The sequence below is a fragment of the Pteropus alecto genome, unplaced genomic scaffold (assembly GCF_000325575.1).
Source record: "Pteropus alecto unplaced genomic scaffold, ASM32557v1 scaffold21, whole genome shotgun sequence".
Classification (NCBI taxonomy): domain Eukaryota; kingdom Metazoa; phylum Chordata; class Mammalia; order Chiroptera; family Pteropodidae; genus Pteropus; species Pteropus alecto.
In genome coordinates this window covers 23,406,625-23,432,792 of record NW_006436282.1, presented here as the reverse complement: position 1 = coordinate 23,432,792, position 26,168 = coordinate 23,406,625, and the positions used below count along the sequence as shown (strand labels likewise).

Below are 26,168 nucleotides of genomic sequence, written 5' to 3'. Positions count from 1 at the left end.
AACTTCATCTTGTTCTTATTTATATTTCTCCCCATCTTTACTGAGGTATGATTGACAAATAAAATTGTGAAAGGATTCCCCCTATCTAGTTAATACACCCCTCACTTATCACACATTTACCTTTCTTTTTGCTGAGAACATTGAAGTTCTGCTCTCTCAGCAGATTGAATTATACAAAAATACTAATTTCAACTATATAATAGTTTATAGTTGTAAACTGTAGTCACCGTGTTATACATTAGACCCTCAGACCTGACTCATAAATGAAATGTTCTTATTCATACTTAATGAAAAAGTATCTAAAGTGCCTAATAGCACTTAACTTTAAATGTTAATCTCGTTAGTAAGTGTTTTAGTGTGTTAGTAAGTGTTTTAACTCTGTAACTAGCATATTTATTTGTACGCATGGGAAAAAATTAAATCTGTTCTCCATATTCACAGTGATAAAATCCCTTAAAAAATTACAGCAATTTCTCCCTCTCTTTTAAAAAGGACAACTACCCCATGATTTCTTTCTTATTTTCTTTCTGTTTTGTTTTGTTTTGTTTTGTTTTGTTTTGGTCATTACTGTTGCTTCTCCTCTTCTCTGTTTTTCATCCTTTCTCTCTCTAGCTTTCTTTTTCTGGTTTGAGCCTGTAAACCAGAACGTGACTTAGCATGCAAACAACTTTGTGCCACAATTTATAAATCTCTTATTCAGCTTGACTTTCTTCATCCAGCATATGATGGGAGGGGAAAGCTGACTCAAAGTGCTGGCTAAGCCATCATCAGTGCAGTTAATTGCTGTTAGGACGAAGCATATGACATTGCTGTTTTCATATGTCAGATGTAGTCCACTATTGGCAGTTTCACATGATTCAACGTAATACATCGATGTTAACTTTGCATCCATTGTATTAGTATTTGATTCATTGGTATTGAATATGTGTCTGATTTGTAGAATTAAATCAGTCTAAACTTATTTTCTTGCTTGAGTCAATGTATGTATTTATTTATTTTTAGCCAAAATGAATACAGATGATGTAGGAATGTTCTACATATAATTCATGGTTACCTGGGTCCCAGAGCCCTCTAACATGTGTCTCTTTTAGAAGCAAGTAGCCATGTAGTCAACTCACAAAAAGACTACTGAAGGAAAAGAAGCCAGAAGATGATATATATGTGTTTTTTGCTATCATTACATTAATTTATGCAGCTTTTACCTTGGATTTGCTTTTCAAAAAATGTTGATTCATCTTTTAGGTTGAAAGCTCCTTGGGATGTTACCCTTAACTTTTCATGATCTGACTCCAGATCTCTCCTTCTGCACTTTATACACACACGCACTCTCACTCATATTCCTTTCCAGGTACAGTAGGTTCCAGAAAAACTGAGCTATTTATCTTTTTCCCACATTAGACCCTGTACTTTGATTCTTCCCAACGTCAGCATATCCAAATCCTGCTTCTCTTTCAAAGCCTAGTTCAGTTGGCTCTTCCTCCTATGACCCTAGCAGAAATAATCTGTTTCTTCTGTTCCGTTTGTAGTTTATCTGGATGTCTTGGCAAGGTAGTAGATATTTGGGTTCCTGCGTTATAATCCATATTATATAATATGTGTCTTGAGTATAAGAAGGACATCTTACTAAAACTTTTTGTCGCTTACAGAGCTCTTCATGGTGCCTTCCACTTAATGATTATGGTGAATTAATGAAAGAATTTGGCCTACACAACTTTAATGTGGAGACAGGCCACATATGTGGTAGGCAGGGGGAGAAGGTTATCACTAAAATTTAGTATAATCTACCAGTAAATCACAGAATCATCTGTGTATGTGAGTAAATGTACCTGTCTGAATAGGTGTCTTTAAATCTACATTTTTTATGTAATTACATAAAATTTGTAGTGTCTACTCCTTCGTACCAATGCAGTAATGAAGTCTTTTGTTTGTACCAAATATGAACATTGGAGAACAGAAAAAATATATCCCCTGAGACAGAGATTCTTAAGTAATTTGAAATAATTTTTATATAGGCCATTTTTGAAAAAATACAAGTAAACATCACTAGGACAATTTTTTGATTATACTATGCAGCTAGCTACTTGTTTATATCTTGTCTCAGTAAATGTATTTGTAAGGTAATATCAAACAATTAATATGGCTATAGAGTTTTTGAATAAACCTATATATCTTTGAAATCAGCTTCTTTAGAAGTCATTGCTTTAGAATATGGAAGTAGACTAATAGGAGTACATTTCATTTGTACAAATACAATATATTAAAGATTGGCCAGAATAGATGTAGTTTAGATTTTTCATAGTCATTTGTAGTGTTGATTCAGATTAGGTACCAATCATCAGACCTTGATTTTTGTCAGGAAAGCTTTGCTCCGTTTCCAACATTTTATATTATAGCCTTATAAAAAGAATTCATTTCCTTTTGTTCATACATGATGGAAAATTTTAGCCCCTTATTTTCTATCAAACAGTATCATAATCAAATTGAAAAGTCTTCGGGTAATTCAAAATGGCTCACTCTTCAAATGTGAAATATTCTGACTTTATGTACCACCAAAAAGGTGTATATTTGTCCAAGAAGAATATGGGAGAAGGGATTTGAGGGTGTAACAAAAAGTATAAAGAAGTGCATACGCATACTCCTGCAGTGTGTTTCTTAATGTTCGGATATTCTGATAATCTTGTACACATTTCATATGTATTTTTAAGTTATTTTTCTTAGGCTATTTTCTAAAATATTTGAGTAAAATGCCAACATCTGAGAAGTATTTAGTGACATATGTGTACTGCGGGAGGGTGGTGGCGTACTGTAATACCATATATCCCAAGGTAGATATAATGATCATTTTTATATTTCTTACACCTGTGTCCTCCACCCTGTTGTGTTCCCCGGAGAAAGTAGCTATTTTTCATGTTTCCATCACTTTGGTGGTTTTGGTTATTCACTACTTATTTATCTGAAAATGAATGGTCGTCTGTTGTACAGAAGTGGGGACACCAGTGCCTCTGGCCACAAGCTCTGTTTCAGACTCCAGTTATTTAGATGTGGTGCTAGTCTCATATCTGCTCTCTGAAACCGAGGATACGATTTGCTTGAGGCAGGATATCTTCCTCACTATGGACACACCGAAATAAAATGTTCAGTTTTGTTGGTGAAAAAAATATTGTCTGCTGCTTTCAGTAAGTTAGTTATTGAATCAAGCATGTGCTGATTACGTCTCCCAGTTAAGGGAGAGGTAAGAGTGGAATTTAGTTGCTAGGAGGTGAACTTACTGGCTGAGGTATTTGTAAAGTTGCCACAGAAGTGATACTCTGAAACAGCAGTGGTTCCTAAAACAACAGGAAACCGTGTCAGTATTGCTCAGCACCATATCCGGAGCATCCAGCAAGACCATCTGACACAAACACTTGGTAAGTGTTTGTTAAACAGATGAATGGGTTAATGAATGAAAAAAGGAATCTAGGAACAAGTGCCTATTTGCTTGTCTCATCTGTTGAAAAATCATTGTAAATATTTAAATTATCTTCTTTAATCAGTTGAAATCCTTTAGAGTCCAGTTAAATTAAAAGGATCACTGTATAAAGGTTACTTGCATTGCAGGTTATCCTAGCCTATGTAAAAATGACTTTTTAAAAGCAAGTGTATTGTAGGTCCAGCTCTTTCATGGGAAAATTTCTCATGTCAGTGTTTCTCTTTCCTAAATTCTTCTGTATTCATCTTCTGGTCTTTGGAAAGCATTTTAGCATTTTTCCAATTTTTCTAATTTTTTCCATCATGTAAAGACAACCTAGTCAGATTCTCCTGTAACAAAGATAGAGATCTAGGGAATTTTTCATGACCATGTCCATAACACACATGAAATATGTCAATATTGGTGGTAACATACCCAGAAAAATAGTATATAAAATAAAGATTATTGGGTACAAACCAGTATAGAGCCCTTTTATTTTTTTTTGAGATTCTGTTAGTATCTTTTATAGTATTAAATGATCCATAATTTCCTCCTCCCAGTCTTGTACATGTGCTTGTGCTGAATTTCCCCTGATCGAGTTCATTCTATATGCGATAGGGTAGAAGAAAAACATTTAACATTAAATTGTTGAGAAACACTGAAGGCTGCATAAATGAGCCTATTAGCAGTCTAAGCCCAGGTGATTTAATACTTTTTAGTAGTTGTCTTAACTTGAAATAAACCCATTGTAAAATCTATGCCAAGAACAGTGAAGTTATTTGGAATATAGTCCAGTAAAGGAGCAGAGCTCTTGAAGCAACTTTTCGAATTAAATATATTTAAATTCTACAAGGGTAAACTTGTGGGGAATAATGTAATATTTCCTTTCTGCTAAGAAATGTTTTAAAACGTAAATATGAATACAAGCTAAATCCTAAGCAGAAAAGTTCTTATAAGAAAACTGTCACAAAGTTCAAATATTCTCCATTCCATTCTTAGATTCTATTTTAATTAATAAATTCTGTTAAAAAACACTTTTTAAAATTTTAATTAATTAATTAATTATATTGATTAATCAATCAATTAATTTATTTATTTATTTGGCAAGGCAACCCTTGGTTGACCTCACAGATTGCAAGGACCTTGTCAGCTTACAATCCCTTATTTTTAATTTTTTTTTACTTTTTACACCTATAGCACCTGATCTACCTAGGTGCTCTCCCATCCAAGTACTAACTAGGCCCGACCCTGCTTAGCTTCTGAGATCAGATGGGATCAGGCTTGTTCAGGGTGGCATGGCCGTAGACAAACACTTTCTTGTAACTATATAAATAATATTTATTTCAGAATGCCAGATACCAGAGTATATTATGAGAATGAGATAAACTATGTACACATACATGCATGTTTGTAATCAGAGAAATGAAAATAATGGAAAATAAAATGATTCTTTGTGTATCTTTGGGTAGTAAAATTCCAGGCAATTTCTTTTTTCTGTAATTTCTGTGGTAAGCATGCATGACTTTTATAATTAGAAAAACTATACTTTCTGATAATGTTTTAATTACAAATATAGTGTTGTCTTAATCTTCTAGGTAGAAACTACTGATGTGCTTTTGAAATTTTTATTGGTGTGAATGGTAATTTGATATGATGGTTTGCTTGTTTTTAAATAATACCTCAACACATTAAAATCTTTAAATAATATAAGCTTCTGCTTGGCATCAAAGAAACCTGGGAAAAGAGGAATTAAAAATAAGCAGTTAAAAATCTGGTGACGGCCAAAAGGGAGGGGAGTTGGGGGGCTGGGAGAGAGGGATGAAGGGTTAAAATGCAAATGAGTAGTTGAGAGATGGTCGTGGGGAAGGGGAGCACAGCACCGGGAATGCAGTCAGCAGTCAAGTGGTAGCAGTGTGTAGAGCCAGAGGAAGGAGAAAGAATAATCAGGGAGATCGTTTCATAAACTTTATAAATGTCGGATCAGTGTACCGTATACACGAAACTAATAATAAAATGCTTAAGTTAAAAAAAAAAGTCATAAAACATTTTTAAAAAGTCAGTTAATTTCCTTTTATTTTTAGATGCCAGAATTGCAGAAAAATTCAGTTCGCATCAAGAACCCTACAAGGGTAGAAGAAATTCTCTGTGGTCTTATCAAAGGAGGAGCTGTCAAACTTCAGGTGAATAATTATCAAGAAGCCGTTATTACTAAACCTTTATAAAATCTAAATGTCTATCTAGAGTTGGTCAGAAATACAAGGATAAATACCCTGTGGGAAGCAAACAAAAATTAATAGCCTTAAAATGATTTTAGCTTTTCTTTAATATTAAGTACCAAGTTAACTAATACTGTGCATAAGTATTAAAACATTTTAAGAATAATATTAAAATATTAGTTTCTCTTCTACCTTTTAATTAAATAAATCATAGTAGTTCAAATTAAGGTGTAATTTAAGGATAACATATTTTTTAATTCTCTTTTTAAAGGAAAGTTTTAAATATAAATTTAATCAACAATCTGTACATTCAGTAGAGAAAAATCATTTCTTTTATAAAACATGTTTGAAAAAATATTTAACCCAATCTCCTAAATTTCAAGAGCTGGCAACTATTACCATGAAGCATTCATTGATTGGTATATTTATTTACCTCAATAGACAAGTTACATCTAGAATGTAACACTGTCCATAACTAAGAGCTTCATATAGTTTAATTGCTTTCACTGCATTTTTGTACAGTGACCAACGGTGCTAAAATTGAGCAATGCTTTATCTCCATGGATAACTGTGACCATATTTATTATCTGCAATTGCAAATTCCTAAACCGATTAATCAGATTTTATGTGGTGACAATGCTAGGGCACGCAAGGTATTATCTTGTAGTTAAGATAATTCTCAGGACTTTGTATATGAACTGCATTAGAAAATTCAGCGTAGAGAGAATAACTTAGAGTCAAGGTCCGGACTGCACACAGCTCCAAGCCTCCAGGAAGCTCACAGTATGTGCCTGGCCTCGTGGCTGTGTTTTCATAATGACTTTTTCCATTTTCTTATAGATAATAACAGACTTTGATATGACACTGAGTAGATTTTCTTATGAAGGAAAAAGATGCCCGACATGTCATAGTAAGTGTGGCACTCATGACAAATTCATGAAAGTAATCATTATCTTAAGATCTTTTCCTATTTATTATATTTTCTATGAAATTGGATTTTTTCCTTCTTTTGGATATTGAAAATGAGGGTACCTGCGCTTTTTTTTATTATTATATTTTGAAGATTTGGTTTTTCCCATGTTATATGAATGGCTATTTTCATGTCTGGTTTCTGTCGTAAGTGGAATGAAGACTTCTAAAATGTTTCCCTCCAGATATAATTTGCTCATCATTCAAAAACTGTTTAGTTTTTATTTTGTTTTATTTTTATTTTTATTTTTTAATTGTTTATTGGGGTAATGTTGGTTAATACAATCATATAATTTTCAGGTGTACATTGTAATTTGACATCGGTATATTCTATTGTGTGTTCACCACCCAGAGTCCAGTTTCCTTCAGCTACCATATATTCTAAAATGTTTCCCTCCAGATATAATTTGCTCATCATTCAAAAACTGTTTAGTTTTTATTTTGTTTTATTTTTATTTTTATTTTTTAATTGTTTATTGGGGTAATGTTGGTTAATACAATCATATAATTTTCAGGTGTACATTGTAATTTGACATCGGTATATTCTATTGTGTGTTCACCACCCAGAGTCCAGTTTCCTTCAGCTACCATATATTTGATCCCCTTTATCCACTTCACCCTCCCCCTTCAAGAAATATTTAAATGGATTTTAAATTTTGGACTCTGTGTTTTTTAGGAATGTTACTAGATTTTTTGTTGTTTATATATAAATTAAATTAAAGAAAAGCTATTAAATAAATATCAAATTAAATTGTATCGCTAGAATAATATACCTTTTTTGTTTTCCAAACTTGGCAGTTTTTATTTTATTTATTTATTTATTTATTTTTATTAAGTTGGCAGTGAGTTTTTAAAATAATACTCTTTAACCTGACAAAAAGCAGTAATATAAGCCCTCTCATTTACTGTTAGTGCATGTGTTGCTTGAGAAATCATTTTGATAAGTTACATAAAAACCTTTAAAAATCATAACTTATGGCCCAGTAATTCTCTTTGGAAAATTTCTAATCAAGTAATCCTAAATGTAGCGGGGGAAAGCTGTAATCACAGAAATAAGTTCAACATAAAATTATTTATAACAGCAAAAGATTAGAAACAACCTAAAAAATTTAACATTGTAGAAATGATATAAATAATGTCATGCCCACATAACAGCAGACATGCAGCTATCATGCGTGATGTTCACGGAGTGCTTTTAAATAGATGGAAAAATACAAACTACGATGTAAAGTGAAAAAGAAAGTAAAGTTCAAACATATAGATTTTGTTTAATTCCTAATCTAATTGCTAATGCAGAAAACTTTACAACTAAAAAGAAACATACTAAATTTTTAGTAATTTATTGTTAAATGGTAAAATCGTAATTTTTGTTTTTTTACAATAGTCTATTTCCCAGATTTTCACATTGTTTATTAATGTTTTGTTAAGTAACAAGTATATTTCAAAGATGTACTCCTTGCTTCTATTTGCTTAAAAAGGAAGGTGTTAAAGGGACCAGTCAGTATACAATTCAGTGTTTGAAGACTGAATAATCTGGCTCAGTGGTGTAAATGAGCACTGACTAAATTGTAGATTTTAAAATGATTAGATTCTCTAGCAATGACACATCAATTATAGCACTAAGACCAACAGTTATAATGATCATTGCTAGTTGACTTGGCATTTAAACTTAAAAGCAAAATAATGAGTTATACATAGTAGTGGTAGCATCAATTAGTATTTCTTTTCACACCTAGTTTGCTTTTTCTCTTTAGATGTCATTGACAACTGTAAGCTGGTTTCAGATGAATGTCGAAAAAAGGTAAGCACTAACGATAATGCAGTTGCTGGAAGACTTCATTACCCCTTTTGCCTGAGAATGTCTTCAGGTTCATTCGCACAAACAAGAATGGATGCAAAGTGCTTATAGCCAGCCATACCTGACACGTAGTAAACACTCAGTAAATGTGAGGTTTATTTTATGGATGATAGCTCTCGATATATTTTAAAGAAAAAAGGTAATGGTAACTTTTCAGCAACAGCAGAATTTATATGAAAAACTTTTAAATGATTATCAGAATATTCTGGTATCCATACATTAACTGGAGAAGTGAAACAAAAGTGCTTTGATTTTATGTAGGTTTTGCTCCCTTAAATTGATCAAGAAACTGCCTCAGTTCCCTGCTTCCCTTGAACAGGTGTCTGTTTGTGTATGTCTGAACAAAGTAAGACTCCAGCGAGGAATCAAATTTAATACTTTCATATGAGAATGAAAGTTTTCTGTAGTGATCATTTATTAGTCAGTTTCACTAATTGCTGACCTGAAAGTACTTAAAAAAGAGAGAAAGGCAGCATTTTGCAGGTGTATCTAGTTGCACATAGACTAAGGTCAGCAAAGATCTTTCCAGTTGACGGATGTGTTAGGCGCTCACGACCTAATCTTTACCATTTAAAGCAATTTTTGGAAAACACCCATTTACATTGTTTTGCTTTCTCTAAAACTAAAGAGCTTAATAACAACTCTGCAGTCTTCTGCATGATTAAGGTATTTGCTTATTTCTAGTTACTACAACTGAAGGAAAAATATTATGCCATTGAAATTGACCCTCTTCTTACCGTGGAAGAGAAGTTCCCTCATATGGAAGAATGGTAAGTATGTATTGGATGAAGGGAGGGTTAAAAATATGATAAAATAATATTGGAGTTACAATTAATGATTTATTTTCCCCCTGTACTGTATATAGATTCACAAATTATCCAACGAGTTCTAAACTCCAATTCTCTAATCACTCCAATAGTCTAGAATTTGTTTTGTTCTGTTTTTTTTTAAGATGGAGATCAATGTTACTAGGACCCCAGTGTTTTTTTCTTTGAGTCTGCCTGCCTGCACTCACTGGCCCAGAGAAATGCACAAGTAGGAGTTTGCAGTATAGAAAGAAAAAATAGTTTAATATTGAATTGGCCAATACTGAGATGAGGAGCTTAATGCTAAAACAAAACAAAACAAAATAACAAAAACCCAACTCCCTGACGGTGTGGGTTACAGATTATATAGAGCAAAATCACCTGACTCTGGGGTTAGGGGGTTAGAGAGTTCGGGGTTGTGCTGGCAGTTGATTGGTCAGGTGAGGTCAGGGTAATAAATCATTTCTTCAGGTCTCGAGGACAGTTCTGAGGTCTTGTTCTGGCATGCCTCTGTCTGGTGTCATGGGGAAGTAGCCAGGGGGTCGATCCACCTTAGGGCTCAGGAGCTGATGAAACGTGACCTAGGTCAAGATGTTACCTTTAGCCTGCCAGAGGTCCGGCCATGCGACCATTCCTTAGTCAGGTCCGGGCTACTTTTGCTGCCTATGGGTTGCTGATTGCTGATTATCTGGGGAAAGGCTGGGTCTTTGAGGGGAATATATATATTTTATCACTAAGAATAAATTTAAAGTCCTGCACTTAAGCCTTAAACTCAAAACAAGAATTCTTTTCTTTAAAGTATATGGACAAGATATGGCTGAATAAGTAAAGAAAAAGAACTAGGATTTAAATTGGCTCTGAACTCAGTTGGAGCCAGCAGATGACAGTTCCTGAGAAATGGACCTCTGCCATTGGTGGCTGCATTAATTAAATGCAGCCTCCTAAGCAGACCTCACTGAAAGCCCTGTAGTGGATCCTGGGAGAATGGTCTCGAGAGAAATGCTGACAGAGTGTGTCTGAGGAGCCCACTTAGATAATCACAGGCATTGGAGCCATTCCAGTTAAGGAACATTTCAAGGAATAGAGAATTTTGACCTGAGAAACATCTTAAGAGTTTTAGATTCTTAAGAGACCAGGAATGATGTTATTTACATTCATTATTCCATACCTAACTGAATACCTTGCACACTTAATCAGTGTTTACGGTATGAAATGTTGAAAAGAGGTGAGGCTTACCCTGCATGCCTGCAGAAGCAGAACTGGAACTAGACTTGGAAGGCTTAAGAAGAGTGATTTCAGCATGATGAAAGGACCGTCTAGCAAGTAGAATGTTCTAGCAATGCTATAATCTTCCCTGGTAGAATGAACTCACTCACAGGATGGGAGCCGACCCAGAGAAGGGGTTGCACTTCGGAATATTATAGGAGAATCTTTAGGTATCAGGTGGAGAGGTCCTTAAAGACCTGTGATCCTGAAAAGCTGTGATTACAGGTACTGTTTTGTAATTATGAAGCAACTATGTATAAAACTTTCCATAGCAAGGATTTTCTCTCTTGCTCACGTGGCAACATCCACAGTACATAGGCATTTCATGAAAATTCAGACTACAAACAGGTGAAAAAAATGGCTTTGCTCTAATTCTTATTGCAATCAGAGGAATGATTATGCCTCCCTAGGTTGGATTCAGTCTTATCTGTAGACTGAGGAAAGGTTTACAACTAGTACCCTTTCATTGTCTTATTAACACATTTAAAGTAAGCCAGAGTTTAGGGAGAACTGGGAAATGCTGTAAGAACATGCGTATCAAGTTTTGAGACACATGGGGTATATATTCATTACTGATAAATTTAAACCTCTGAAATTTAAATTCAAACTATGATGAATGTAATACTCCGTTTTCTCATATTGAAGAATGTTTTGTAATAAAGATCATTTTAACTCGTTTAATTGATATTCTCTTTTTCTGTGGCCATAAACTCCAGGTATACTAAATCACATAGTCTGCTTGTTGAACAGGCTTTACCAAAAGACAAACTTAGAGAAATTGTGGCAGAATCCGACGTTATGCTCAAGTAAGTTTCTTGGGTGGTTTTTTCTTTGTTTGTTTGTTTTTGTCGTTATTTGTCTATAGACTTGAACTGTTGTTACATATGCACTAAGGTGTATATTTTTTATTAAAATAATCTATAACAATAGATTAAAAACATGAAAACATATCCAGTGTATGCCGCCTAACACAAAATAGTGGTGAGATAGGAATTTGGAGTGACAGGTTAGATCTTCGCATAGGGAATAAAAGACTTACGAGCTTGAAGTACTAATTTGCGTTTCCTTTCCCCAAATTAAAAGAGTCAAGACTAACAAATTTATGAGCCAAAGCCATTTTGAAATTTTTTAGCAAAATACTTTTCAAAGTATTTAGGTAAAGACCCTATTTCAAAATTGACACGAATCTACTTTCTGAATTCTCAAAGTCCCTTGAAAAATATCTCTAGGAAAGGAGAATATGTTTTAGCAAATAATAAAAATAATTTCCAATACATGAGTTATAAACATTTTAAAGTTTATTTTCAATTCCGTTTAGCACCTCTTACAATTTTCTACTCTCTAGGCAAAAATGATGCTATTTCTTTTTTCTTTTTTTTCTTCTTCTTTTGATGATGCTACATTTTAAGGTGATCTGCTTCTAAGGAAGAGATACTAGTAAGTATTTCATTCCTTTGTTAGGCAGTTTATAGCTCAGGAAGAATAAAAAGGGAAGAAAAGATTGTAAAACCAAAATATTTCCCATAGCTGCCAGGGCATAGGCAGTAGAGATGCCAGATGCAAAGAGAATACAGCTCAGCCTCTGCCACTCTGCTTTTCTCGCGGTAGGGAGTAGATGAGCAGGATGACAAGCAGATCTTCCAGCTCACTCTCGGTGGGTTTTTCAAGGTATGGTTTAATTATTTGCTGTTAAATGGTATAAATTCTGAACTGTAGGCTCACATCCATATTCAGTGTGAGTCTAAAGTCATCTAAATTTTACTATTAGAATTTATTCAAAGGAGGCTAAACATTAACTGTTATTTGAAAAACTTTAATGTCAGCATCAGTCACAGCCCCCTTGGGCAGTGTTTTGAAATGAGAACAAAAGTGAGCCATAGAACTAGATAGAAATATTTAGCTTTTTTAACATCTAGGTGAAAAAGAGATATGTCTTATACCTTACTAATCATATCGTACTTGTGTCTTACAGAGAAGGGTATGAGAAATTCTTTGATAGGCTCCAACAACACAGTGTCCCTGTGTTCATATTTTCGGCTGGTATCGGCGATGTGCTCGAGGAGATTATCCGTCAAGCTGGCGTTTATTATCCAAATGTCAAAGTAGTGTCCAACTTCATGGATTTTGATGACAATGTAAGAATATCAAATCATCCTTTGTAATTACTTTTAAAATCTGAAAATATTTTAATCACGTAAATGCATGTTATTTATTATTTCATGTATACTCATTAAATTAGGCCAGGTTGATAGGCTTTCTGTGGGGCTCATCATCTCTCCCAGTGTAATATTCATATGCATGTTTTTAAAATAATAACCCTCCTTAAACTTTTGTTTCCCACGCTATAAACTAAGAATACAATTAGTAAGCCTTCTTCAGTGTAATTTAATCCGACAACTCTGAAGACAAAATCTATCAGTAGAAAACAAAGAAGTGAATTAGAACTGATGTAATATAAATGAGTTCTAATCAAGACGATATATTACGATATACATAAAATAGGACCTTTTCGTTAAAAACCAAATGAAAAATAGAAATTGGACTTTCAACTTGTATTTAACATTTCAAATTGTCTCTAGAAAGTCATTTACTTCTCAGAGCTCTTCTTACCAATCGTGAATGTGAAAATAAAACAGAATTTGCAAAACCATTATTTCAAAGGATTTATGTTTTTAATAGGGGGTGCTCAAAGGATTTAAAGGAGAGCTGATTCATGTCTTTAACAAACATGATGGTGCCTTGAAGAACACAGAATATTTCAGTGAACTGAAAGACAACAGCAACATAATTCTGCTGGGAGACTCCCAGGGAGACTTAAGAATGGCAGATGGAGTAGCCAATGTTGAACACATTCTGAAAATTGGATATCTAAATGACAGAGTGAGTATACAAACCTGTCATCCCATTTTCAAGAAAAGAATCGGGTGAAACCTGATAGGTAATTGTTAGCAAAGGTGCCTGACACGTTTGGATTGCTCTTTGACCCCTTTACTGAGGTGATAAGTAAAAGACCTGTGCATGCAATGGGTGTTGGGAAGGGAGGGTGTAGCACTCCCCAGTTATGAGAATCAAAAGTCCAGATATTGCCAAATGTTCCTTGGGCACAGTCTCCCCAGTTGGGAAGCACTGGACTCAAGAGAAATCATTTTGAAGGAAAAGCTACCATGTGGGAAAACATCTATCACTGAGTCTTAAAAATGCGAATAGTTGCTTCATTTCAAACATTTTCTGAAAGTGAATTTAATGTACCACATTTGCCCCACAGATCTAACATAATGTTGAGGTTCATACTGAAATGGTTTGCTTCTCTTTCCTGTATATTAACCTTTATGGGTTTTTTTGTTGTTGTTGATCAGGTGGATGAGCTTTTAGAGAAGTACATGGACTCTTATGATATTGTTCTAGTAAAAGAGGAAACATTGGAAGTAGCCAATTCTATCTTACAGAAGATTCTGTAAACAAGCATTCTTCAAGAAGCTGTGTCTCCTGTGGGTGCAATTGATGCAGGAACTGCTCATGTGTTCATCTTGCTGAAAGACTAATTTATCATATATCCTTGCTCTTGAAGTTTTTCCTCTACGTTACTGAAGTATTTTCAGACAAGTTGAATCCATCAACTGGAAGCTTCTTTTTCTACACCTCACTCAACACACTCCTCACCGTATTTTTTAACATTCAAAAAAAAAAAATCTTAAAGTCAAAATTTGAAGAATAACTGCCTGCATTTCCAGAGTGGATTTTGTAGTTTACTGTTATCATGAAGTTTTTGAGTCTTTTTACACTGGGGAAGTTTAATGTGTGTGATTTTAAGTATTACCTTTTTTGCATTTTGGGTGAATTATGCTGCTGGTATCACTATCTCCTAAAAGTGTGTTATGTTGGTTATTTTGTTTTGGGAAAATTGATATTTACCAGAAAATACTTGCCCTTGGTGTTTGAAAAAACTTGGTATTCACATGTCATTAATCATAAAATGTTCTATATTGATGCACTGATAATAAACATGCAATGAAAACCTTTTCAGTTGTACTGGCAAGACTATTATTATTCATTTTCAACACATATTTATTAAGCACCTGCCATGTTTTTCTAGTGCATGTGATGATATGTGAATCCTACTGTTCTTGTCATAGTGGGTATTAGGGAACAAAGTGTTGCTGGACCACACGGTGACTAAAACTGAGCACTGCGAAGTAAGGAACCAGCGTTACTCTCTGCAGTCAGGCTTCCCATTCCAAACTTTTGCTGCCCCATGTATGGTTTACACAAGGCTTCCATTGTGATCAATTTGACCCTGAGTCTAACCTTGGAACTCCAGGGTCTGTGAACAACTAATTGGTTTTCTTAAAGCATCTGAGCTATGATACACAGAAAGCATGACCCAGCTGGTTGAGGAAATCCGGTGTGGGCAGCACCTCTACCCCAATCAGATGTGGCAAGGAGGCAGAGTCATACGATGAAAACCTTTGTCCTCAGGCGGCCTATCCCTATTCGCCACTTCTTTTTATAATAAGCAATGAAAGTATGCAGTGGCTAAAAGTAGACTATTCCCTGCTTAGATATTTCTGAAATCAAACCCCAAACCAAGCTTCTTGCATTAAAGCAGATAGCATGGCATGGGAGTATCAGAATTACCTGGAGCACTTTTTCACATAGAAAAAAGTTGAGAATCTCTGATGTCATGATAGCATTTGACCCCTGTATTGCTATCGGAGCTGGCCATATTGGCTATTTTCCCAAGGAGTTTATAGTATTCTTCCACAAATAAGCATGTTCACACTATAGAATACTGAAGTTATGACCTGTAGTCTCGTCATGTCTCAGTCCTTTACTAAGATGACTGGAGATCAGTCGCCTCCCTATAAAATGAAGGCCTTGAGAGCACACAGTCTCTATCACCCCTTCTAGCCACTTCCACGATCACGTGATCATCAAGCCAAGGTCCATGCCTTTCTGCTGTATGCCTCCGACCCTATCACAAATCTCACCTCCCTGATGCTACTGATACTTAAAATACTTAAGCTCAGTTTTCAGAGAAGTTCACTGTAGCCATTAGGAAATGGTCTACAGAGTCAGATGGCCTGGATTTGAATCCTCTTTCTATCACTTAGTAGGCGTGTGTGACCAGGACAGGTTAAGCCGTGTCCCAGTTTTCTCATCTGTAAAGTAAGGTAATGCTGTATCTTCTAAATTCGTGAGGAGATGTGCTCATCTATATCTGTGTATGCATTTCAAATGTATATTTTCATTTAGATAGCTTAGCACAAGTATTCACTATCATTAGCTATCATCCATCCGCAGAAGCGTACGTTAGCATATCCCGCAGCACGGTCTGGGCGAACTGACAAAATGGGAAGATCTTCTGCAGCCGTAGTAAACAGCAGTAGTATGGCAACTACCACATCCCTGAAGAGTCTCGCATTAGCTGGCAGGCGGGGCTTTTTTTTTTTTTTTTCAATTTTGAATTTTACTTTATGAGGTAAAGCATTTTGAGTGCTAAGATTAACAATTATGATTAAACTGGAAAAAAGAGTCAGAGATACTAACTCATTCCAGAGTGATTTCCCCAGAGTTCAGGTTCGGGGTTCTCTCTCTGGTATACCCTATGGAGAATCTGTAAGGGAAAAAAGCATGTGACCTTGAATGACGAATCCTGAGACTTCTCCAGGGTTACCCCAGGATTCAGCAGTCACGTTCATTTCATATTGAGTCCTGTATTTCACTACTAGTTTAATAGGTAAGATAAAAAGTGCCTGAGGTATCAGGGGCACAGGCTTTGAAATCAGTCAAACTTGGATCTGAGTCTGATTCTATGACATGGACTAAGTTTCTAACTTTCCTAAGCATGAGTTTCCTCTTCTGTAAAGTGGAGTATTAACTCTAGAGGTGAGGATTAGATGAATATTCAACAAAAAACTAAGTCCTTATTATGTGCTAGTTTCTAGAGAAACAATCAGACATGCTTCCTATCCTCACGTAGCTTCTATCCTAGTGGATAGGACAGAAGGAGAAAAAGAAGTAAGTATTATAAATAAGACATGCTATAAAGACAACCCAAATGACAATGGACCTATTTTAGACAAGGTGGTCAGAGAAATCTCTGAGTCAGTGATAGTTAAGCCACAGCCTAAAGGATAAGGAGCCAGCCATGTGAGGACTTGAGGGAGAAGCATTCCAAGGGGGCACAGCATGTGCCAAGGTCTCGAGAAAGAAAATATAGGGTGTTCAAAGAACTGAGAACTGGTTTAACAGTATTATGAGCAAAGGGAGGAAGAATGGCCTCATGAACGGGAAGTGGGTGGGTACCAACCAGATCAAACGGGGCTTTGTAAATCACGATCAGTTTGGTTTTACTCTCTCTGCCAAGGAGGAGTTCCATGATCACATTTGCTGACATGTAGAGAATGGACTCAGAGGGGCAGATATACCCAAGCAAACCTATTAGGGAGCTGGCTACTGCAGCATTCCGATCTAGACATTATGGTAGGTTGGCAGGACTGGGGCAGTGGAGCTGGAGAGAGGTGGATCATTTCCAGGAGTTTCAATTTAAGAATGACGAGACTTGCTCGTGGGTTAAATAGTGGGTGGAGAATAGGAGGGGGCTCACAGACACCTGCTTTGAGCACACAGGTGCAAGAAAGAACGAGAGGAAGAGGCTTGGCTGGAGGGTGTTGGGAGGGGAAGGAGAACACGCATTCTGTTTTGGACATACAAGGTTTGAGGTGCCTGTGAGATACACAAGAGAAGACACCAAATAGACTAGAGCTCAAAGAAATTTTGGCAGCAGCTATAAAGCTGGACGTTATCTGCATTTAAATGAGATTTATATATGGCCAGGGCAAGCTGCAGGGAATCCCCTGACCTGAAATTCCAACATGAAGGGTGAAGACCACCCAGAATCACACACTATTTTAATAAGCTTTAAAGTTTTATAGGCACAACTAGCAATAACTGGGAGCAGTATTCTTGTTTTATATATAGAAAAAAAAACCAGATCCCCAAGGCTTCAAAGAAAACAACCTTGTCCCTAGTGTGCTTACGTAAAACCTTGCAGTCAGGCCAATTTCACTGCCAAAATGAAATTATTTTTCTGTCCTTTAGTAATTTTGAAAAGCATTATAAATTCCTAAATAGTCAGGGATCAAAACTCACTGTTTTTCGTTTTTTGTTTTTTTTTTATATACTAGGTTTTAACAAAATAGCACAGACTGCTTACACTTGCGGAGTAGCCTAGTGTTTCAAGCACACCGGCCACATGCGTCCTCGAATGTCATGTCCTCTAGTCTACTCTCATCTCCTACTAGGCATCGGTGACCTAGTTCATCTTTAGGGTCCAAAATCCAAACCGTATGTCGTAAGTTCGGTGGTCCTGATCTAGAGCTTGTGGACATCCATTCTATCGGGAGGGACGAGCTGCCGCGAAGCGGCAAATATTGAGTATAAAATGGGATTCAGAAAAATGCTCTACGGCAATTCCACCCTATTTTTGGCCCCTAATTAGTACTCACAGTGCTGCCAGCAGAACTATAACCCATAATCATAACGCACACATAAGCAGTTGTTACGGCAGCATCCTCAGGCGAGGCCGGCTAAGCATGCTCGCCCTTCCACAGAAGGGAAAGCCCGATAGACCCACAGATAATCTAACGCCCTCCTTAGCAATGCAAAGAATGGAAATGCCCGGGCAGCACTCGACAGCAGCCAAAGGTCTGGAATGATAAATGCTGCATGGCATTATTTACGTGTGGAATAATAATAACAACAACAATAATAATAATAATAAAAGGATGAAGTCATAAAAACTAAAAAAATGGTTGCCATGGGCTGGGGGGTCAGGAAAAAGGGTACAAAGCTTCTGGGCTAAGATAAGGTCTGAGTAATGTATAACATGGTAACGACAGTTGCTAACACCATATCGTATAGTGAAATGTGCTAACAGAGAACTTAAATGTTTTCACTAAAAAAAGAGAAATATGTGAGCTGATGGATGTGTTAATGAGCTAGATGGGGACTCCCTTCGCAATGTGTATACATGTCAAATCATGGATACTTTAAATATCTTACAATTTTATGTGTTAATTAGACCTCGATAATTCTGGGTGGGAAAAAAAACAAACAAAAAACGACAAAAGACTGCAGGCTGGAGACCCAAGAAGAACCAATATTTCAGTCTGAGGCTGATGGCCAGGAAAGACCAGCATTCCGGCTCATCAGGCAAAGTTTAAAACCAAAAACAAGCTAAAGGTTCCTTCTGTTCTTGAAGCTGTAAGGCCACAGTCCTTAATTTCCCCAGAGAAACTTTTTTTTTTTTATTCAGCCAACTTTTCTGCATCGCTGTAGAAAACAGCCAGTGAAGAAATTCAAGCAGGATCGGCTAAAACTCTGAAGTAGAAAATAAAAGCCCAGGGAAGTGCTACAGATCCAACGCAATACATTCCAGTAAACTGCAGTTCAATTTAGCAAGTTCGCAAGATTATTAACCTATCCAGGGCATGTACGGAGAACGAACACTCTGAGCGACGGTGCGCTGGGTCGAGGAGGGTTAAGGAACATCAGTGACCATGGTGGCAGCAGCACCCGGAAGTGCCATGGGCCTCTCCCTTGCCTTTCCAAAGCCCAAGGAATCCCTGAAGTTGCTTCTGCAAGAAGTTACACAATCAAGTGAGCTTTTTAAAAACATATGTTTAAATTACTCTGCCGTGACCTCGCCGGTCCTGGTCGGTGAACGTATTCCTCACAATATAGACATTTTTCCCCCTATACCGGTGCCAGAGGTTCTCCACCTGCTCCCACACTGACCCCCTACCTGATCCACGCTCCACCTTTCTCTGCACCCAACAGGCAGTCGGTCCTCTGAGAACATCCGCCCCTGAGCTCTCCTGCCTCTGGCTCAGACGGGATTCAGCAAATGGGAGCAGGACAGAGAGAATGGAGTGTGTCTTCCCTCACCCCTTGTCCGCTGCAGTGCCAGCCACAGTTCCGGGAGTGGCTCAGGCCCAGAGGCGGAACAAGCTCCTGCTGTCACTGGCCACCAGCTGTCCTGGGTGCCTCGACATGGGTCCCCAAGTCCTGCCCACGCCTTTGCAAGCAAGCGGTCCTTCCATGAGCTTCTCTGCAGAAGTCGCTAGGAGGGCGGGCTCACACTCCCGTCCGCTGCTGCTACAGAGCGGTCTCGCTGAGTGTTTATCAAGGGGATCCTGACTGCACAGTACATTCCCGTGGGATCCCCTCAGCCTTCAAATAAAACACCACAAAACCTGATGACAGAATTCAGTATTTTATATACGAAAAGGTCAGTTTTCCAACATTTATTCTGCTGAATGAGTGCATGGCATCTTCGTGGAGCTACATCAGCACAAAACAGTTTAAATTAGTAAAATAAAGCAATTTCAGAAAAAAAAAAATCATTGATTACTTCAGGGTGAGTGCCACCACTAGTTGGGAACAGAGGACATAAGGTGACAAGGTGGTTACTGCATCACATGGCGACACAGGCCAGCAGTTACCGTGTCCTTGCTTTCCTGTGCAGGGAGAAGCTCCGGGCTTTGGGGCACCTCCCTCTCTAGGACACACATGGGCAGCAGAAATATGTCACATTGTCTGTGCTCATCTGTTACGATGACACTTGCACCTCGGCCACAGTGAGATACTCCGGAGTCCGGCTTAGCCACCAGCCCTGTGCATATCTGTCTGATCAAAGGGGTCAGGGAGGGCACAGGGTGCACTACGGGACAGTGGGACGGAAATAAGAAAGAGTAAAGCAGATAATCTCACGTGGCAAATGCAGAAACAGATTCTCGACCCGTGGTCCTAGGTACCTTTTGCTTGGTCCACTGATGTTCTTTTTAACCTCCAAGTTACCTGGCTAGTCAGGGAACCACAATGCTGTGGGGTGTGATTAACTAGAAAAGCGTGTGTGTGTACGTGTGTGTGTAAGGGAAGGTGGAGGCTGGGCATCACCAGAGCCTGTACAGGCCACTGAGAAAAGTTTTCTGAGGCTTTCCAGAAATCCTGCTGGGGCATGCCCTATGTCTCTTCTGCCCATTGGGAGAACACGTGTTAAAAAAGAAAAAAAAAACAAAAAAAACACGTCAGCAAAGTTAAAAAAATTTTTTTCCTAACCCTCTTTACATAAATATCCTGGTCACTTTTTCTTCTGTTCCCTTAAAGCTAGCTTTAACTTCTGTATGACACTATTTTCCGTTAGTAACAAAACTACCCAAAGGCTCACAAAACAATGATTGGCAGTGCGGCCTTTTCGATATCCTACACAGCCCACGCGAAGGCACCTCACACCGATTTTGTTTAATATCATGGCATTCGGCCTAAAATTCTCACCGTGTGCATCGACCCACCCCTGATGTATGCCCCAGATGCTGACTCGCTCCCACTTGCTGACGATTCGCCTTCTGAGAGGCCCTCGCGCCCTCACGGCACGGTGTGCCACGACGGGGGGCTTGGTGTCACACGAGTGACTCACAGCAGGTTTAGAGTTCGTCATGTTTGGCCTCCTGGTCTTTGAGTTTAAATTCCTCCGCCACGACCTTGCCATCTCCATTCCGGTCCTGGTTGGTGAACATGTTCTTCACAATCATCTCGGCATCAAAACCGGGAGCGAGTTTGCCTTTGCCCGATGCCACCTGGGCATGAATGTACTCTGAGAACTGTAGAGAAAAGGGACAGGACAGGCCTTAAGATTCAGCAGCTGAGAACGCCAAGCCTGGGCCTGAACAGAATAGAGTTTGAGTCCGAGCTAGCAAATCAGACAAGGCCTTGTGAGCTATACCACCTGAATTTTTTTCTCCAGGTGCCGGTTAAAAACCCCTGACTAAATGATTCCAGGAGCCCTTAGGTCCTAGGCAATTAATTCAGAGCAGCCACTGGAGCTATCCCTTCTCCCCAAACCAAACCTTAGCTCTCCACCGAAGGATGACCCCCAACCTCAGATCCCTGCCGCCGAGACCACTGCTGCCTGCATCCATCCATCCATCCATCCATTCATTCATTCATTCATTCGCACAATAAAAACGGACCATCTGCTGTGTGCTCAGCACCATCCCAGACCCTAGCGACACGTCAATAAACAAACGAAACACGCTCTTGTAGTTCTAGCATATTCTAGTAGGAAAGACACACGATTAAAAATGAACACCCCAAAAAATAAGTCAATTACATATTAAGTTAGAGAGTGAAATGCTCTAGAAAAATTAAAAAGTTGAGCCTAGGAGGGAAGATCAAGAGCACAGGTGAGCAAGCGGGTCGAAGCGTCAACCTGGGAGTGAGGGTAAGAGCCCCAGGCAAAAGACAGACTTGTGCAAAGCCTTGAGGGAGTGAGGGAACACGCCTGACAGCTAGCTAGGGGAAGAGTCTCCTGAGCAGAGAGAACAGCATCGGCCTGGGGCGGATGCAGGCCTGTGTGTTCCCAGAACAGCAAGAGGAGAGCAGCTGGGGAAGAGGCTACAGCGAGCGGACTGTGGGAGGCCTTGGCGGGGCCTTTGCAGGCCACTGTAAAGAAGGTGGAAAGTACAGGGGCTTCTGCAGGGTCTGAGTCCTGAAGCGGGCCACGGTCCGACTCATGTTTAGAAGGATCGCCCCGGCTGCTGTGAAGGGCAAAGGCGAAAGCAGGGAGACCTTCGCAGACGTCCAAGAGGACGTGGCAGCACGAGACGAAGATGTGGAGGTGGAGGTGGTGAGAAATGGCTACGTTCTGGATGTATTCTCGAGACAGAGCGAGAATGATTTCCTGACGGATTTATCCTAGCCTATGAGAGAAAGACAAAGACCACTGAGAGCTCTCGCCTGAGCAAATGGAAGGATGAAGTTGCCATCATGTGAGATAGAAAAGGCTTTGGGTGAAGTGCGTTCAGAGTTGAGGGGGTGGATACCAGGGATTCAATACATGAAGATGTCACGTGGGCAGGTGGATGGATAAATGAGTGTGAAGTGGAGAGAGAAGACTGGACCAGAGTGACAAATTCCGAAGTCCTCAGGATATACACGGTAAAGCCAGAGGGCTGGACGAGCCGGCCGGGAGTGACGCGAGGTGGACAAGAGAAGAAACTGAGGACTCAGCCGGCCACGCTCCGACGTGAAGAGCTCAGAGACTCCTGAGAAGGAGCCACCCGTGGGACAGAAGGAACGCTGCGTGCGTGGTGCTCAAGGAGTCAGCCGTGCTGAAGTACGAGAGAGAACCAACCACCGGAGTCAGCAACATGGAAGGCACTGGTCACCCTGGCAAGACCAGGCTCGGCGCCAACGCGAACCATCCGGTCGCTGAGGAAACGGTGATGTGAGAAAGAAAGGCGAGAAGCCTGGAGTGGCGTCCTGGAGGAAGCAGATGTGGAACGGGTGAGGGCTGGACTTCACCAGAGCCGTGACAGGACCGCGGGCGCGACTGCCCAGCTCCACGAGGGGGTGTCTGGCTCAGGACAAACAACAGGACCTGGATGACTGGACAGGGGAGCGGATCCTGGCTCAAAGCGCCAGGCAGCTGTGTGATCTCGGGCAAGTCATTTGCTTTCTCTGTGCACAGCCGCTTCTTCTGAGAACTAGGGACGGTTACACGGCTGTCGTGAGGGCCAAGCAAGATTAACATATGTGACAAACGGCGCCATGCAGGCATGCAGCGAGCACCTAGGAACTGAAAACCGAATCTAGGTCTGGGAGCCCTAGAATCGAGCCCGCACCTCTCAGGGCCTCAGTTTATTCAAAGAGGAATTATGAGTTTTGACTTAGAGAGCGTGTGTAAAAGTGCTTGGCACACGCGGGGACAGGTTATCGTCACCACGGGGGGGCGAGCACAGGGCCCTCCCCACGCCGACAAGGCCTCACGTTCGGAAGCCCAGTCAGGCTCCCACTTTCTTGCCAAGGTCACTTACCTCTTCCAGGAGGACTTCTCCATTGCCATCCTTGTCAATTTCTTCAAAGAGGTTGGGGGACACTTCTCCGTTCCATACGAACATGTAGCCCTCAGGCAGGCCAGCCACGAGCTCCAGCAGCTCGATGTCAAACACCAGCACCGCACTGCCAGGCACTTCTCCGTCTGTGTCACCAACAGGGGTGGGGGGGAGGGGACGCAGTGTGAGCACCGCGGGACAGCAGCCTCACACCCTCGCCCGCGCCCAACCCTGGATCAGGCCGCCTGGCCGAGTGCAGGCATTTCTGTGCAAGAAAGAGCAGCCTTGCACATGGCTCTTCCAAACTGTAGGTTAGTGACCATTAGTGAGTAATAAAATCAGTTTAGAGGATAGTGACCAGCATTTTTTTTTTTTTAAATTAAGGGACAGAATAAAATAGATCAGGGTACATTGCATATTGAAAGGATAAGTATCGTTTTATGAAACCGGAGTTTCAACTTTATATATAAACTAAGTGTGTATATGTATATAGATATACATAGTATGTTTATATGTAATACAGATTAGGAGACAAAATGCATTTCTTATTGTGTGTTTTGGTGAAAAATGTTTGAAAGGCACTAGTAGAGACTACAAAGGTAGAACTTTTGAATAAATCTAACAGCAGAACTGCAAGAATAATAAGGTATGCTGTCAAATCGTGATCTAAGATATGACTGTGAACACAAATTCAAGAACAGTATATATAGTATGAGTCCCAAAGAAGTTATATAAGCATGCAAATATATATACACGCACACACAACGTAAGATGTATTATTTAAATTGTTATTATAGATTATGTAATTATTTCTATATATTTTAATGGAATTTGGGCTTCATTTCCTTTCAGCTCACAGCAGCACATGCTTGCAGAGGCTGCAAATATGTTGTATATCCTGTAAGACCATGCTCCTGTCTCATAGGAGCATGGTCTTACAGGATATACAACATATTTTTTAAGCGTTTCTTTTCAGATTGGGGTGGGGTAGCAAAGAAAATGTTTACAATTATTTAAAAACGGTGAAAAAGAGAAGATCAAAGCACCTACCACTTTTACAAGTTAGCTCTCCCCATCTCCTCCACTGAAAAAGAAGGGGTCCCTGAACCCCCATGTGGACTCATTCTGGCCGAAATCTAAAGTACATGGGCCGTAACAGCTGTGAGGGCGAGGTGACGCCAGTACTTCCAGAAGGTGAAACTCATCTCTTACCAAAGGAAATCTCCTTGGACAGCTTACAGGTTCGGGAGAAGCGAAAAGCAAAGGCTGCTAGCAATTCACTGTTTCAGGACTGTTTTAGAAGGGAGCACTTAGCCTCGCCCAAGAGAAGTTTCCTGGGAAGCTCCGCCGGGGACACTTCACACGCGGAGGTCTGAAGGTCCCAGGTTTTCTCATGGAAAGCCCTGCTTTCTCAGGAGGGCACGGAGCGTTAGCATGGCATCAGCACTGCATTCACAGGGGCCTTTAAACACACATGCGGAATACTTTTTTTTTTTTTTTTAGGCGAAGCAACCCTTGGTTGACCTCACAAATTGCAAGGACCTTGTCAGCTTACAATCCTTTATTTTTTCATTTTACAGCACCTGGTCTTCCTAGGTGGTCTCCCATTCAAGTACAAACCAGGCCCGACCCTGCTTAGCTTTTTTTATTTTTTACTCCTACAGCACCTGGTCTTCCTAGGTGGTCTCCCATCCAAGTACTAACCAGGCCCGACCCTGCTTCGCTTCCGAGATCAGACAGGATCCAGCTTATTCAGGGTGGCATGGCCGTAGACTAAATACTTAAAAAAAAAAAAAAAAAAAGATTCTTTGGGTTTAAAATGGAAGAAACATACTGTGATTCTAAATATGGCACCCCCAAAAGCACAAAATTTAGATGGTGAATGTGCCCCAAACACCCTTTAACACTGTCGCTTACCCACGCCAGCCTCCCCATAGCCCAGGTGGGGCGGAATGATCACCGTCCGTTTCTCTCCAACGCACATCTCTCTGAGACCCATATCCATTCCCAACACGACTTGTCCAGATCCCAAAACGATATTATATGTTTTGCCTAAATTCCACCTGAAAATGAAACAGAAGAGTCCCCGGTCAGGTCATCATCCCACGGGCATCTGAGAGTGTTCTCATGAGGACACGTGGCATCCCTGTCAGAAAGACACAGAGCCTCTATCTAGTCCTGGGGAATCATCAGACAAAGCCCCACTGAGGGGCGGTTTTGCAAAAAAAAAAAACACCTGTAATCCTCAAGAGTGTTAAAGTGACGATCAAGGGAAGACTGAGGAACTGTCCAGTGTTGGAACACATTGGAATGGGGGGGTCCTTTTAATATTGAAGACCTCATGGGAACATTTAGCAAAACTTAAGTGGGGTCTGAAAATTAAAAGGTAGCAACGTATCGGTGTTACTTCCCAATTGTAACGTGGGTGTTGAGCAATGCGGGAGAAGGTCCGCATTTGCAGGAGATGCGCACAGAAGCACCGAGGGGGTGATGGGGCGTCGTGGCGGCCGATGGCTCACGGGGAAGAAGGCTCTCTGTGCTGCTCTTAAATTTTTTCTCTAAGCTTTAGTCGATGTTCTAGTCAGAAATTTTCATGAGAATTAAAAAAATATATATATATATTTTATATATGAGTCCCAGCTGATAACTAAATAACATGATGTTTATGTGGATTTGCTACCACTTAGTAATCCACAGATCCAGTAGCAC

At 39.5% G+C, this 26,168-nt stretch overlaps 2 protein-coding genes and 2 pseudogenes across 6 annotated transcripts in view; 1 reads left to right on the top strand and 3 right to left on the bottom strand.

The window, feature by feature from the left end:
• Positions 1–14,582, top strand: part of NT5C3A (5'-nucleotidase, cytosolic IIIA) — a 54,603-nt gene extending 40,021 nt beyond the window's left edge. For all 5 annotated transcript variants that reach the window (XM_006912055.3, XM_015589383.2, XM_006912054.3 and 2 more), the window contains 8 exons: positions 5,530–5,628; positions 6,505–6,574; positions 8,388–8,434; positions 9,176–9,261; positions 11,280–11,369; positions 12,536–12,698; positions 13,243–13,443; positions 13,920–14,582. In XM_006912055.3, coding sequence (XP_006912117.1) covers positions 5,530–5,628; positions 6,505–6,574; positions 8,388–8,434; positions 9,176–9,261; positions 11,280–11,369; positions 12,536–12,698; positions 13,243–13,443; positions 13,920–14,021 — 858 coding nt within the window. In that variant the 3' untranslated portion in view covers positions 14,022–14,582. The remainder of the gene's footprint in view (positions 1–5,529; positions 5,629–6,504; positions 6,575–8,387; positions 8,435–9,175; positions 9,262–11,279; positions 11,370–12,535; positions 12,699–13,242; positions 13,444–13,919) is intronic.
• Positions 4,637–4,755, bottom strand: LOC112479840 (annotated as a pseudogene).
• A 5,274-nt stretch (positions 14,583–19,856) lies between the features above and the next one.
• FKBP9 (FK506 binding protein 9) overlaps positions 19,857–26,168 on the bottom strand; it is a 29,454-nt gene continuing 23,142 nt past the window's right edge. Inside the window, 3 exon segments of the mRNA XM_006912052.3 lie at positions 19,857–21,227; positions 23,442–23,605; positions 25,377–25,522. Coding sequence (XP_006912114.1) covers positions 21,051–21,227; positions 23,442–23,605; positions 25,377–25,522 — 487 coding nt within the window. The 3' untranslated portion in view covers positions 19,857–21,050.
• On the bottom strand, positions 25,115–25,233 carry LOC112479791 (annotated as a pseudogene).